At 42.8% G+C, this 14,278-nt stretch overlaps 2 protein-coding genes across 6 annotated transcripts in view; one reads left to right on the top strand and one right to left on the bottom strand.

Annotated features, from left to right (window-relative positions):
- Positions 1 to 3,544, bottom strand: part of LOC101833751 (zinc finger protein 354A) — a 142,995-nt gene extending 139,451 nt beyond the window's left edge. The window contains exon 1 of the mRNA XM_040748541.1: positions 3,487 to 3,544. The gene's annotated coding sequence lies outside the window, so the exon portion shown is untranslated. The remainder of the gene's footprint in view (positions 1 to 3,486) is intronic.
- Positions 902 to 13,487, top strand: Znf354b (zinc finger protein 354B). 5 transcript variants are annotated; one of them, XM_021228250.2, is made up of 6 exons: positions 902 to 1,035; positions 1,133 to 1,305; positions 1,522 to 1,606; positions 3,421 to 3,547; positions 4,271 to 4,363; positions 11,610 to 13,487. In XM_021228250.2, exons 3-6 carry the CDS (start codon positions 1,574 to 1,576, stop codon positions 13,157 to 13,159), a joined length of 1,803 nt encoding a protein of 600 aa, XP_021083909.1. In that variant the 5' UTR covers positions 902 to 1,035; positions 1,133 to 1,305; positions 1,522 to 1,573; the 3' UTR covers positions 13,160 to 13,487. The 5 variants fall into 5 exon arrangements, with proteins under 5 accessions (XP_021083909.1, XP_021083908.1, XP_021083911.1 ...); XM_021228249.2 differs by having other exon boundaries at positions 1,123 to 1,305; XM_021228252.2 differs by lacking the exon at positions 1,133 to 1,305.
- The last annotated feature ends 791 nt before the right edge of the window (positions 13,488 to 14,278 follow it).

The following is a 14,278-nucleotide window of genomic DNA, read 5'->3' as shown; positions in this document are numbered from 1 at the left end:
GCACACCTTGAGTTTTTAGTCATACAGAAGTATAGTACTTACAATTACAGTGTGTCCTGTTATTTAGATACAGAAATAACACATTTCTCAGAAATGTACATACACCTGTCGTTAAGCAAAGCATGATTGTATTTGGTCCTTATCTTTGTCCTGAGTGAACTATATCAAAAACAGAAATAAATATATTTGTGTCAGAATTTATTGAATAACAGTGAACTTGCAGCATATAGCAGTTTTATTGGTAGCAAGAAATCCAAGTTTCCTTGATAGCTAGGTGAGGCTAACACAAGTCCTTTTTTTTTAATATCAGTGTGTGTGTGTGTGTGTGTGTGTGTGTGTGTTGCATTCTGTTAAGACTAGAGGTCAAAGTCAGGCATCTTCCTCTATCATTATTCACTTATTTATTTATTTATTTATTTATTTATTTACTCATTGTTAAGTCCCAGAGCTCCAGGTTTCAGCTAGCCTGCCCTTCTTTTCCTTTTAATCATGTACACTCCCGGAGTCTAAAGCAGTATATAATTCTTCTCACAGCTCATTGTCTACTCTATCTCACTAAAAAAAAAAAAAACAAAAAAAACTGCAAACCAAATGACGTTCCCTTTTGTTCTCTGCTCTGTTTCAAAAGTCTTACAACGCAATACGATTTCAAGTAACTGCGGGAGAAGTGGGTCTGGCCTCACCACCATTCATACAAATGCATTTACAATGCACTCCACAACCAAGACTCCACAGTGCTGGTAAACGCGGGGCGGTTTGAGGTGTCTCCACTGCAGCCGCACACCAGAACGGCAGAGCAAGTCGACTTCAAATCCCAGAATCTCTGGATCCCAGAGTAGACTACACTTCCCAGAGTCCTGCGCGTCCGCCGTCCTCGGACCCCGCCCTCTCTCGCCCCGCCTACCCCGGCAGCTTCAGCGGCCCCAGGGTGTCTGTCGCTCGGTTTGCAGCGCTGGACCCAGTACTCCCTGCTGAGTCTCCACGCGCGCGCGGTGACTCGGCGCCTTCATGAGGCGTGGCGGGAGCCAGAGGGAGGTGAGCGGAGTGGCAAGGCTGGAGGACGTGGAGGCTTATGGCGGCCTCAGCCTGGGCCGTCCTGAGCCACTGGTCCCCTTTCTGGAGTTTTCTCTAGGAGTCTGGAAATTGACCCCTTGACAGCAACTGCGCAGTTGGGTGGGCAGCACGTGGAGTGAAGGAACACCGTCTTGGACCGGTGTCAGATCTGAGCAGGTGGAAACGGGTGCGTCCCCACTTTGGCCTCAGTTTCCTGATCTGAAGGGGACGGACAGTGCCAACCGAGCTGTGGTGAGCAGTGCTGAGTGATGCTTGGCACGTGGGGGCGCAGCGAGTCCCCTCTATGATGGAGTCCAGTGTCGCCTGAGCCTTCTCTGATACCCATCCCCAGCTCCTGCTTCTCTCTCTGGAGGCAGGAGAGCCAGGCTCGCCTGATGCTGATGGGATGCATTCGGAGATGATGCTTCTGAGGGGTGCGAAGCAGTCCTACTTTTTTTCTTCCCTCAGATCACATTTTTGGAGACTGTACCCATCTTTGAGAAAAGCCCAGAAAGAGAACATGGCTCCAGAGCAAAGGGAAGGGAAGTCTCAGGTGAGCGCGTTGCCATCTCAGTTCTTAGATGGTTTTGTGTGGCTTTGGTTTTCCATCCTGACTGAAGCCCTTCATCAGGGAGGACTTGGTGCCCATGGAGGAACTGGTCCTTCCTCACGGGATGTTTGTGTAGGGAGCGCACTCCATGCTCACAGTTACCTGACCTCGGTGTTGGCTGAGCCCAGTCTGCTGCGTTCTTACTGACAGTGACACGCTAGTGCCCTCCTATCACTGGGATCACGCCTGGGAAAAGTCCCTTCGGGTCTGCCTCCTTTCTTCGTCTGTTTCTCTCGGCCCTCACCCACATTGCTCATCTATTTCTTTTTGCCCTTGAAATGCTTATGATGCTCCGCCAGCCTTCTCCAACCCATAGTTTTCCCCTTCACTCTTTGGGTCCGAAGTGTCGAATGTACTGTTCTTGGGAAAACTAGTCTTGACCTGCCACTTTAAGGTTCAGGAATTTAGAGACCCCGAATGGACAAAGGAAAGCCATACTGCGGGGGACACAGTTTCAGGAGCCCGACTCTGGAACAGGGAGGCAACTTCTGAAGAAGCCACGTAGAGGGTTTCATGGGTCTTTGGCAGAAAAATCAGTGAGCACAGTGGTCAGGAAATGGGATGCTGAAGACAAATGAATTTTAACCCATCCCATCTGTTACCATTTGTAGGCCTTGTGAAAGTAAGTCTACCTCTATGTGCCTCAGTTTCCTCTTAATAAAATAAAAATAACAACCCTGTCCTCTTCTAGGATAGATCAGAAGATGACATAGTTTGTGGAAAGTGTTTAGATCAGGCCAGGTGCATAGTGATGGCTCAGCCTGAGTTACCATGGTACCAGATAATATCTACATTAACCATACAGGTTGTCTTTGGACCCATAAGGGACTGGGATCTGGGCAGCTCCATTTCCTTAAGCCTTTACATTCCATCTAGAAGAGTCAAGATTTGTTCATGTCCTCAGCCTTCATTCCCGTGTGTGAATCCTCTCCTACATCTCCCTTATCTTCTCCCATATGTCAATACTACTGTTAAAACAAAACCAAAAATCCTCAGTGTCCAGAAGTTTAAAAGAAAGAGGAAAGAGGAGTAGGTTCTGTGTTCACGTTGGAAATCTTCAGTTGAGGTGCTGCTACCAGTGCTGAAGTTTGTGACACTAGGTGTCGGAAGCTCTCATTTTTGTTTCTGAAGTGAGGGTTGTAGTAGAAGATGGTGTGTGGGCTTACCAGTCTAGCTATGCAGCTGTTTTGCATTACTGAAATTATTTTATGTTCCTGTGTGCTGGCTAGGTCAGAAATTCTTTAAAAGCAATGACCATCTTTTGCATTCTCTCCATAGTAAATTATTTTTCCTACATAGGCATTGCGTGCATGTGAAAATTAAGAATAAACAATCTTGTCGGGCATAGAGGTGCATGCCTTTAATCCCAGTACTAGGGAGGCAGAGGCAGGTGGATCTCCGTGAGTTTGAGGCAAGTCTGGTCTACCATACCAAGTTCTAGTTTCATCCAGAGCTATAAAGGCCCTATCTCAGAAACAAACACAAAATAAAAAACTAAAAAGCATCTGAAGATTTCTACTTACCATGGTGTGCACTTAATGGCCACAATGCCTGCACACAAAGCCAGGCTCCTACTCACTGCTCTCTTGGTGTATTTGTCACTGGCTGGATTGATCATTACATGGATGGCCTGGCCCCTTTAGAACCTCAGTGACATCAGCAACATTTCATGATGGCCTGTCCACCTTCTACACTGTCACCTCCCTATGCTGTATGAGGCTGGTCCTTGATGAGGTGGAAATGGCTTTTCCTCACAGGTGTCGGTGACGTTTGAGGATGTGGCTGTGCTCTTTACTCGGGATGAGTGGAAGAAGCTGGATCACTCACAGAGAAGCCTGTACCGTGAGGTGATGCTGGAGAACTACAGCAACCTGGCCTCACTGGGTAAGGGAGTTCCCTGTGGGCGTAGATGCAGAAATGAGACTTCAGCACCTCCTGCCCTGAATGAGAGCTGTGGTCATTAAAACACCCTAACTGGGTTTTGCTGTAGGACTGTACAAATCAGATCTCTATAAATATTGAAACTGTTTTCCACCTAGAGGTGTTTAAGTGCCCCAAATAGGAGAACACAGGGGATTGATGCTCATACTATCACCCACTGTCTCTAGTTTGACAGTAGGAATTCCTTCAGCATTGAAGCTGAAGCTGCATTTTCCTATTATATTTATTCTGTGTTGCATGTAAACAAAGACTTCCTCAACCCTCCTCTCCTGTTTCTTGCCTTTCTGGCTTTTCTTTTGCAGTCAGGTAAATACTGTATACTCTGTTCTTGAAAGTTTCAAGTAGTCTTTTCTCTTCGAACAAGCTACTTAACGCCTTACCTTTCTCACAGATACCTGCTTGTAAGATTTTATGCCTGAACACCCCAACGTTCGTTTTCTAGAACTGCCTGCTTATCATGTTTCCATAATGTATAATGTTTCTCCCAGTCATGTCCTGTAAGCCACTGAGCCTCTGCTCCACACATCCCATCGGGTGACAGGGAGCAGCTTAAGTACCCTGTAGAAGTGTTCTGTGCCATGCTCTCAGCTTCCCACACAAATACACAGTGCTTGTTCATGTTACACCAAAACTAAGTCTTCTTATTGTTAATTCTGTTGTAATCAGGATTTCCATTCGCCAAACCAGAGATGATCTCCGTGTTGCAGCAAGGAGAAGAACCCTGGAAAGTAGAGAAAAGAAGTCTTGGCTTCTCTCTCGGTGAGTGGGTGGGTCAGAAATACCCCAGAAAATCTCTGCAAAGTAAGAATAAAAAAGGCAGTCTCAGTGACTGGTGACTGCCCTAGACCAACAGTTTGTTCTTCAGTGACAGGGTTATGGGGAGGACCCAGGATAAGAGATAAAGAGGACAGGAAAGCTGGGTCAGGAATGTCTGTGCCAAGCAAGTTTTTTAAGAAGTACAACAGCTTATATTCTGTTTGTGGCAGGGAACAGGAGAGTCATTGGAAAGTTATCATATAATGGGACAAAGTCAGTAGGAAGCTAATCAAGAAATGTTGTACAAAGGGAACAGAGGATATCTTAAGGTTGAGCCCTCAGCAACCTTGGGGCTGATAACCATAGCTTTTTTGGGGTTAGAGAGTTGCATTCTCAGGATCTGAAGCTGAACCTCCCCCAAAGCTCTGTCCCAATGCAGTTATACTGGCCCTGCCAAGTGTGTTTCCTCTCCTTACACCAGGGCCTCAGAGAAAGCCTTGGATTGGCCTGTCCCTCAACAGTAGACTTCTTCAGGACTGATGGGAAAGGGAAATCCCAGGCTCCTAGACCCTAGCTTCCCCTCCTGTCTCTGTTCACTTTTCAAATGTGTATCTCAGGATCTCTATTCTTTCTTAGAAGGCTACATTCATGTACAAGAAGTCACTATATTTAAGGGTGTATTGGAAGTAATATACAGAGTATAGGGAAAAGAGACAAGGGAATGAGCTTCGAAGGCCACTGTGCTTTGGTACGGCTTTAAGAGATTTGGACTGTCCTGTGGATAATAGGAATATCTAGGAAGTTTAAGGAGAAATTTATGATCCCTGGTATTTTTATGGGAAAACAAGGTCTGGTGCAGAAATAAATGCCCTGAATAAACACATAACTAAAGAAGTTCTGATGTGTCCTCACTCTGATATGGACAGAGCTCCAAGACACGCTGAGTAAGAAGGTTACAGAGCTCTGTGAAGATGTGGTACCATCTACGTTAAAGAAAGTGTATTGTTTACATGAGCGAGTCTGTATAAACAGGGAGACATAAGGACAAAACTGGAAACAGTAGTTCCTTTTGGAATGCATCTGTAAAAGGGGACTGTACTCATATGTATTGTTTTTGCAGAGACTGTTAACATACATGAAGTGCTCATGTGATTGAAACTCAGTAAGACTGGCTATTTTGGGAGCATTAGGAAGACAGATTCAAAATAGGCCAAGTTAGAGGTGGGAAGCCTCCAGGAGGGCCTGGGTGGAGAAGCCTGCTCCGGGAGTCATGGAAGTGAGGAAGAGGCTATTAGGGGAGAGAGTAACAGTTTGTGTGGTTGAAGTACTCTGGTAGTTGTTCACCCACAGATAGTTGTATAAGGTCAGACAGGTTGGAACCTACATGACTACAGAGGGCAGAATCCCAGGAAGGCCACTGCACGATGCTTAAGGAAGAGGAATCAGAGATGAGGAGAGAGAAATGGAAGAGACGGTGTTTTGGCAGTTGAGAGTTGAATAAAGGAGATGCCTTCACTTGAGAGCAGGACTCCCAGCTTGGCCCCACCATCTGGCTGTGTCTTTATCTAAGTAAGCTGGATATAAACAAGGCAGCATCAGACAGGATGGGGCCTGGTCCTGCTCTTGTGCAATCCAGTGGGGACAGTGAGAATGAACTCGCCAAGCACACACGGGACACAGAAGTCTAGTGAGGACCAGGGAACAAAGACACAGAGTGCTGTGAGAGTTCAGGCCAGGAGCACTGCAGCCAGGACTCCCTGAGCATGTGGAGTCTAGTCTAGGAAATGTTGAGTGATATCAGGTCAGGAGAAGGGAGCCAGTGTTGGCCCCAGAGAGAGGGCAGGAGACAGCAGTAGGGCTAGACCCTGCTGAGGCCCATCGAAGGGTTTGATCTGAGGATTTGAGTCTTGCACAGGCCTGAGGAGTCATAAGCACCCTGGAGCTGGACCCAGCTCTCCCTGCCCCCTTCAGAGAACAATTTCTTGTCCCCAGTAGGAGAGCTTGAGGGCTAGGACCCTGGGATGGGGATACTGGGGAACAGGTCTAACAATGAGAATCAGGGAAGAGCTGAAAGCCTGGCTATACCCTGTTCTGACAGACCCTGAATAAGAAAGCCTTTCTCCTTTAGTCTGAAGTGACAGTTTCTGATGTGGAGACCATGGTTGTCTACCTTTGAAACCCTTGTTTGGAGAAATACAGTGATTCCATGGACTTACAGTTTCAGAGGACTAGAGTCCATGACGGTGGGCTGGAGGTAGCAGGAGGCAGGCAGCAGGAGCAGCGGCCGAGAGCTCACATCGTAAGCAGCCAGCAGGAGGCAGAGAGCACTGGGAGTGGAGGGAGACCTCTCAAGCCTCAAAGCTGCCTCCTCAACAAGTCCACACCTCCTGACCCTCCCCCAGGAGCTGCCAGCTTCCCATCCACCTCCGGCTCCTGTTTTCATTTTAAGGGTTCCAGCACACCCCTCCCTAGGTTTTCTTCACTTGCTCCTTCCTTCCCATCTTCAAATGGCTGTGGACCTGCATGGCTTGCATACCTGTGTTGGACGAGTTTCTTCATAAGTAGACTCAGTCAATCCAACCTTCCTTCTGGACTTCCTTTCTGGTTTGGGAGGCTTGTTGTTGTGTTTCTTTTTGTTTTTTGGGTTTTGTTTTGAAACAGTCTTGTGTAACCGGACTGACTTTGAACTCCTTTGCCTCCTGCCACTAATTCTCAAGAGCTGGGATTATGGACATGTGTCACCATGCCTGGTTAACATTGTCCATATTCTTTATCCCCTCACTGTCGAGTGCCATGTGTATTAGCCCAGGTTGTGGGGCCATATGTTGTGGACTGATGTTTGCCGGGCTGCAACTAGAACCAGCCAAAAAGCCCCAGGTCCATTCCTGAGTGGGGGAGTGTGGATGAGGGAAGGCTAGATATTGGTGTTAAAGAGAAGACAAGACATCAGATTGTATCAAGAGGGCAGTATCAGTTAATACTGAATGCTACACGTTTATTTCTGCATCAATCTTAAGTAACCAACCAAAGGTGGGGACAATGGCAGAAGACTTCTATTATCATGTATAAAGGGCAGATAGCAATTACTTTCTTTAATCCTAAAGACACTCTGTAGCTGCATGTACTATCTAGCCTTCAGGATGAGTGTAAACTTGAGCCATTCACCACCCAGGCCAGGCCATCCTTCATCCATTAGCTGACATCTTAAAGAAATAGGAGTGGTTTGAGCTATCTGAACTCATGGCAGGCTGGAATAGATTTCCAATATATGGCCCAGACACCTCACCACCCTTCATTTTCTGTCTATATATTGTCACTGCATGATAGTATGTTTTTATTTAAGATCCGTCCCTTCCTCTGTATTGCAAGCTTCATGTAGCAGTTGACTGTAATTCATTCCTGTTTTCCTAAGGCCTGCAGCTGGCTTCTAGTTAGCTCCATGGATGCAGGAGGGACTTGTCCCAGAGGTTTGGAGATAAAGCATCAGGTCATGGAGGATAAAGGAGCTGGGAGTTGAAGGCTGCTGTGAGAGGTGGTGGTAATAGTTGGAGGGTGTATAATTCCTGGTCTCTTGGTCTTTTTAAAAAATATTCTGTATTCACCATTTTCATGTCCTTGCCCATATTTTCCTTTAGCTCTGTCAAGTTTTGTAACAGTCACTGCGCACCATGCCACCATATGATCTTTGGGCAAGATATTTTCTGTTTATTTTGTTCTTTTGTTTTCGTTTTTGTTTAATTTATTGTAGTGCTTGCCAGGCAGGTGCTCTACCACTGAGCCACACGTGAAGCTGCATCTCCCTCCAAAGGGACCTGCTTTCCCGTTTTCTTGTGTGTATGGATGCTCTGCCTGCAGAGACGTCTGTGCACCACGTGCATACAGTGCTCACAGAAGCCAAATAGAGTGTCAGGTCCCCTGCAACTGGAGTCAGACAGGTGTGAGCTGCCATGTGGGGGCTTGGTATTGAACTCAGAACCTCTGAAAGAGCAGCCAGCGCTCAGTGGTTACTAAGTCATCTCTCCAGTCCCCTGCTTTGTCATTTTGTTTAATTAAAATTTAGGCATCTGAATCTTCTCTTGTCAGGGTCTGCTGGGGTTATGGGTAATTTTTCTCTCTAGTTGTTATATGTTGTGTGATTTTTTGTTGTTGTTGTTGTTTTTCGAGACAGGGCTTCTCTGTATTGTTTTGGACCCTGTCCTGGAATTCGCTTGGTAGACCAGGCTTGGTCTCAAACTCAGAGATCCACCTGCCTCTGCCTCCTGAGTGCTGGGATTAAAGGCGTGCGCCACCACCACCCAGCTGTTGTGTGATATTTTAATTGTGTTCTGACAAATAAAGCTTGCTTGGAGTCAGAGGGTGGGGCCAGCCACTAGCTGACCACAGAAGTTTGCAGAACTATAAGAGAAACAGGAAGTGATAAGGTGGGGCAGAGAGGATCTCAGGCCTCTTGGACAGAGGAACAGAAGAGGCTGCTCCCGGTTTTTCTGACCTTTTGGGTTTTACCCCATACCTGACTCCTGATTATTTTTATTGATTAGATTAATGCTTCAGTTATAAGGTACTTCTGTGACAGTAATTCAACTGAGGCATAAACTGCAGACCTTCTCTCTTCTTAGCCTGTGTCTCTCCCTTAACACATACGGTGTCTTTCTGAATCTCCCTCAACTCCCATGCATAGGGCAGTTGTCTCTTGAGTGTTCTTATCCATGAGTGTCTGGCTCTGAGAGACGGGAAGGAGCGAGTAGAGGTGGGGAAGGGCACTAGCCTTTAAAACATCGGGTATCCACTTCTGCATTGGAGATGGGGCGGTGTCCTGCCTTGGGAGATGGTCTTTCCTGCCCCTCAGTTCTTAGGGCTGCTGGAAGAATGCTACTAGGTAGCTCCTTGGAGCTAGTTGCTGAATGAAATGCACTTCAGTTTACTGTCCATGCCTTCCTGTAGAAGCTGCGTAGACTCCAGGGTTTCGCAATAGTTCCAATGGACAGATTTTGCAGGTGCATTTGCTGTCTAGTTAGGGAGTCAGAACCTTGGCATTCATACCATATTCCCTGATATCCACTTCTCCCATCTACCCCACATCCGTTTTACAGTTTGGGCCTTCTCTGCCTACACATGACGTTAAAGATGAGGTCTTGCCAGAAGTGACTCCTTACTGCTGGGGAAGACATTTTGATTAAGTATATATTTTAAATACATTTTTAAAGATTTTGTCCTCTGTGTACTTTTTAAAAATTCACTTTGAGAAACAAGTTTTAAAATAGAAGTTTTCTTAGATTTGAGCTATATAGGAAGAAGATTAGTTCCTCCTGATGCAACAAACACAGAAAGAGGAGTAAGATATATTCTTCTCATTATACTCTATGTGTGGGTGATATGTGAGGTGTTATGTGCTATTACTGTCTCCCAGCCATTGGAGAGCAGGTATGCTACTTAATATCCTGCAATGTGGAGGGCAGTCCCATACAACCGAGAATTATCTGTTCCAGGATGTCAGCTGCTACTAAGAAATTCTGACCTATATCCTGACTTTATTTACTTATGTATTTATATAATGCTGGGTGGTTACCACCCAAGAGTGGCAGAGGTATACTCCATTTTCATTCAAGATGCTTACAAAAAATCTTGTATAGGTTTTTTTATATTTATTGTATTTCTCTTATTCTTTATAAAATTTTGGCTATTACTTTTGTGTGTCAATTCTATGTATGTTTTATCACTGAATGAGTTTTAAAAGATAGTATGCCATTAGCAAATACAGGTAGTTTTTTTAAACTCCTCTCTAATTTACTTGTTTGATTGTAATAATTAATATTTCCTTAAAGGTATAGTAGGGAAAGTGGATATACTTGCCTCGAGTTTCTTCTTTAAATACACCTAGAGTCTCTTCATTAAATAAGGTATTAGCCTTAGGACTAAAGTATTTGAATTTTATCATGTCATGGATACATGCTTCACATCCTGTTTGTGCTTATTATCTGTGTGACACATTTTTGAAGGCTGTTTTGGCATCTTTAGATATATATATTTTCCCCTTAAATACATATAATGTACTTGTGTGCTGTATAGTGGTATTTTAGTAAATGGTGAGCTGCATATACAATAATGGCCCCAGAAGAGTACAGTGGAGCTGAAAACGAACTGTTACCTTGTGACATTGTAGCCATTAAAAGTTAATAGAGGAGCATGGGGAGATGAATATGCGGTTAAGAGTACTTGTTGCTCTTGCAGAGGACCTGGATTTGTTTCCTGGCACTTACATGCTGGTTCACAATCACCATAACTCTAGTTCCGGGGTTCCAATGCCCTCTGCTGACTGTTGCTGGCAATTAGCATGCATGTGATATGTATACATAAATACAGGCAATACACACATAAAATAAAACAGTAAATCTAATTTAGAACTTTTTGAAAAATAGAATGCAAGCTCGTAAAAGTGATAATACTGCTTTAATCCCAGTACTTAAGAGGCAGAAGCATGTGGATCCCTATGAGTCAAGGCTAGCCTGCTCTCCACACTGAGTTCCAGGCCAACCAGGGTTATACAGTAAGGCCCTGCCTCAATAATGAGTAAACAAAATTTAACAGAATGTATTATTCATGTGTTTGTAACAATGCTGATATAAACATGCCAATACTGCTAATAATATAAAAGTATAGCACTAGAATTATATACAGTACATAATATTTGATAATAACAGTAAGTGATTACATTTCTGGTTCATGACTACTGTGCTTTGTATTTTATTACATTATATTAAAATATACTTATGGGAAGAAAGGTTAAATGCATTGCTGTATCTTGTAATAAGTGCTATATTGAGAGGAAGGATGTGGACTGTTGGACTCAGTCAGGAAAAGATGCAACAGAGAGGTTATTTGCATGGAATTGGAAGGTCACTAAGGATTCTGACATGTAGGAAAGGAGAAATAAAATGCTCAAAAAAAAGTGTCAAAAATACCATAATTTATGAGTCCATCATAGTCTTTGGATATCAGACTACATCTCCCAATTCATACTCCTCTAATCCCTCTAGTGGTTACTCTTAATTCTCACCTCCTTAAATGAGCTTTTTGTTTACTCCAGTTGTTTAGCTCTCATACACTATTTTATAAAGTGTTATTTTCCATTTTTTCCTTCTTGCTAGTATCTTTACGCATATAGTATTTATTTAGGTATCATTAATATTCTTCCTATAAATTTAGTCTCAGCCAACCATACCCATAACCAGCAATTCTTTTTTCCTTCCAGGATGCAACAGCAGTCTTCAAACCACAAAATCAACTCAAACTAAAGATTCATCGTTTCAGGGATTAATGAGGAAACAACTCAAAAGAGACAAATCCTGGGACTTCACATCAGGAAAATTCTGCAGATCTGACAACCATTTTAAAAAGCAGGACAAAAATGAAAGCTTACAAACAATTTCAGTCACCCATACAAAAATCCTTACTGTAGATAAGATCCACAATAATTTTGAATTTGGTCTAAATATCAGCCTGAAGTCAGTTGGTAAGCAAAAGATTTCTAGAGAAAAAACACAAAGAAATAGCTTCAAGGAAAATTCAAATTTGCTTAATCAACCAAAAATCAAGACAGCGGAGAAACGCTATAAATGTAATATTTGTGAAAAAGCTTTCATGCACAACTCATCCCTTCGAAAACATCTGAAGAACCATACTGGAGAAAGATTATTTCAATGCAAAGAATGTTTGAAAGCTTTCAGCCAAAGTTCTGCTCTTATTCAACATCAAAGAACTCACACTGGAGAGAAACCCTATATATGTAAAGAATGTGGGAAAGCCTTCAGCCATAGTGCATCCCTTTGTAAGCACCTAAGAACTCATACTTTGGAGAAATCTTATACATGCAAAGAATGTGGAAAATCCTTTAACAGAAGGTCTGGCCTTTTTCTGCATCAAAAAATCCATGCCCGGGAAAATCCTCATAGATATAACCCAGGTAGGAAGGCATCCACTTCCCTTTCAGGATGTCAGAGAATCCATTCCAGAAAGAAGACCTACTTGTGTAACGAATGTGGCAACACCTTTAAGTCTAGCTCATCCCTTCGTTATCATCAGAGAATCCACACTGGAGAGAAACCTTTCAAATGTAGTGAATGTGGCAGAGCCTTCAGTCAGAGTGCATCACTTATTCAACATGAAAGAATTCACACTGGAGAAAGGCCCTACAGATGTAATGAATGCGAGAAAGGCTTCACTTCTATTTCAAGACTCAACAGACACCGAATAATTCACACGGGGGAGAAATTGTATAATTGTAATGAATGTGGCAAAGCCTTAAGTTCCCATTCAACTCTTATTATTCATGAGAGAATTCACACTGGAGAGAAACCATGTAAATGTAAAGTTTGTGGGAAAGCCTTCAGACAAAGTTCAGCTCTGATTCAACATCAGAGAATGCATACTGGAGAAAGACCTTATAAATGTAATGAGTGTGGGAAAACATTCAGGTGTAACTCATCCCTCAGCAACCACCAGCGAATTCATACTGGAGAGAAACCTTACCAATGCATAGAATGTGGCATGTCATTTGGCCAAAGTGCAGCTCTTATTCAACATCAGAGGATTCACACGGGAGAGAAACCCTTTAAATGTAACACATGTGGGAAGAGTTTTAGGCAAAGCTCCTCCCTTACAGCACATCAGCGAATTCATACTGGAGAGAAGCCCTATGAATGCACTGCATGTGGGAAGCTCTTCAGCCAGAGATCCTCCCTTACCAATCACTACAAAATTCATATTGAAGAAGACTCCCTGAATATAGATTTGCATGAGTAAAAGCAATTAACCAAAGTTCCTAAAAGAATATATACTTGACATAATATAGTGAATATGAGGAAACTTTCAACTTAGTCCTATGAGATTAAAATTACAAAGAAATCTTGGTTATATAATAAGGAAAATTTTCCTATCTTTCAGTCACTTTTTAAGATCAGACATTAATATTGACCATTTATAAGGTAAAAGGAACACTTATCTGCATAATATATAATATTCAGGAGTGCTGTGCTGTTGTTATTAGCAAAAGGAATATCAGCTATTAGCGTATTTACTACAACTAATATTTTAATAGTAAATAACTAAAATAAATGCATTTTTAAATCAAGGGATCAAGTTTTTAAAAAACTACCTCACAATGTCTGAAGTGTTCCTTTTCCTACTGTCTGAAATTTTCTTTTTCCTATACTATTGTCAAACTGCATGATTTTTATTAGAAAGAAAAAATTGTTCTCTTAAAATTTTGTGCTTCTAATTTTTTAACATCCCTACAAACCTCCCACACTTAATATACATATTCTAATTTTGTGCTGTGAATTATTTTCCTTTGTTGCCTTGAATCATTAATTATTAAGCCATGTCCTGAATGGCAATATTAAATACTTGGCATAGTTACTTTGGAACAAGCAGGCTAGCTAAACATGCCAAAATGAGGTATGAGAGAGCTATTAATGAAGGCATATGACATCAACTGGCTCACACACACACACCATACACATGAACACCCAAACATGCTGACCACATACAGACACACATAGGACAAAATTACATTTTTCAGCACTAATATATAGACACACTTGATTTTTACATATTTGCCTTACAGAAGTGACATAGTTAATTTGTGTATGCATATTAATTTTTTTCTTTTTTTTGGTTTTTCGAGACAGGGTTTCTCTGTGTAGCTTTGAAGCCTATCCTGGCACTCACTCTATAGACCAGGCTGGCCTCGAACTTACAGAGATCCACCTGCCTCTGCCTCCCGAGTGCTGGGATTAAAGGCATGTACCACCAACGCCCAGCTTGAATTTCTTTCTAATAGTTTATTTGTAGATTCTTTGCATTCACAATCATGTTATCTACAAATACCATTTTTTTCCTCTCCTAATCAGTGTCTTATTT

Source organism: Mesocricetus auratus, unplaced genomic scaffold, assembly GCF_017639785.1.
Source record: "Mesocricetus auratus isolate SY011 unplaced genomic scaffold, BCM_Maur_2.0 Super-Scaffold_100007, whole genome shotgun sequence".
In the NCBI taxonomy this organism is placed as follows: domain Eukaryota; kingdom Metazoa; phylum Chordata; class Mammalia; order Rodentia; family Cricetidae; genus Mesocricetus; species Mesocricetus auratus.
This window is presented reverse-complemented; position numbering and strand designations above follow the sequence as displayed.

Bases quoted from the DNA above. Each gene is read 5' to 3' on its own strand.
- Znf354b (XM_021228252.2), top strand. From the start codon at position 1,574: ATGGCTCCAGAGCAAAGGGAAGGGAAGTCTCAG. The intron at 1,607-3,420 runs GTGAGCGCGTTG...TTTTCCTCACAG, and splicing joins AAAGGGAAGGGAAGTCTCAG to GTGTCGGTGACGTTTGAGGA. The intron at 3,548-4,270 runs GTAAGGGAGTTC...TGTTGTAATCAG, and splicing joins CAGCAACCTGGCCTCACTGG to GATTTCCATTCGCCAAACCA.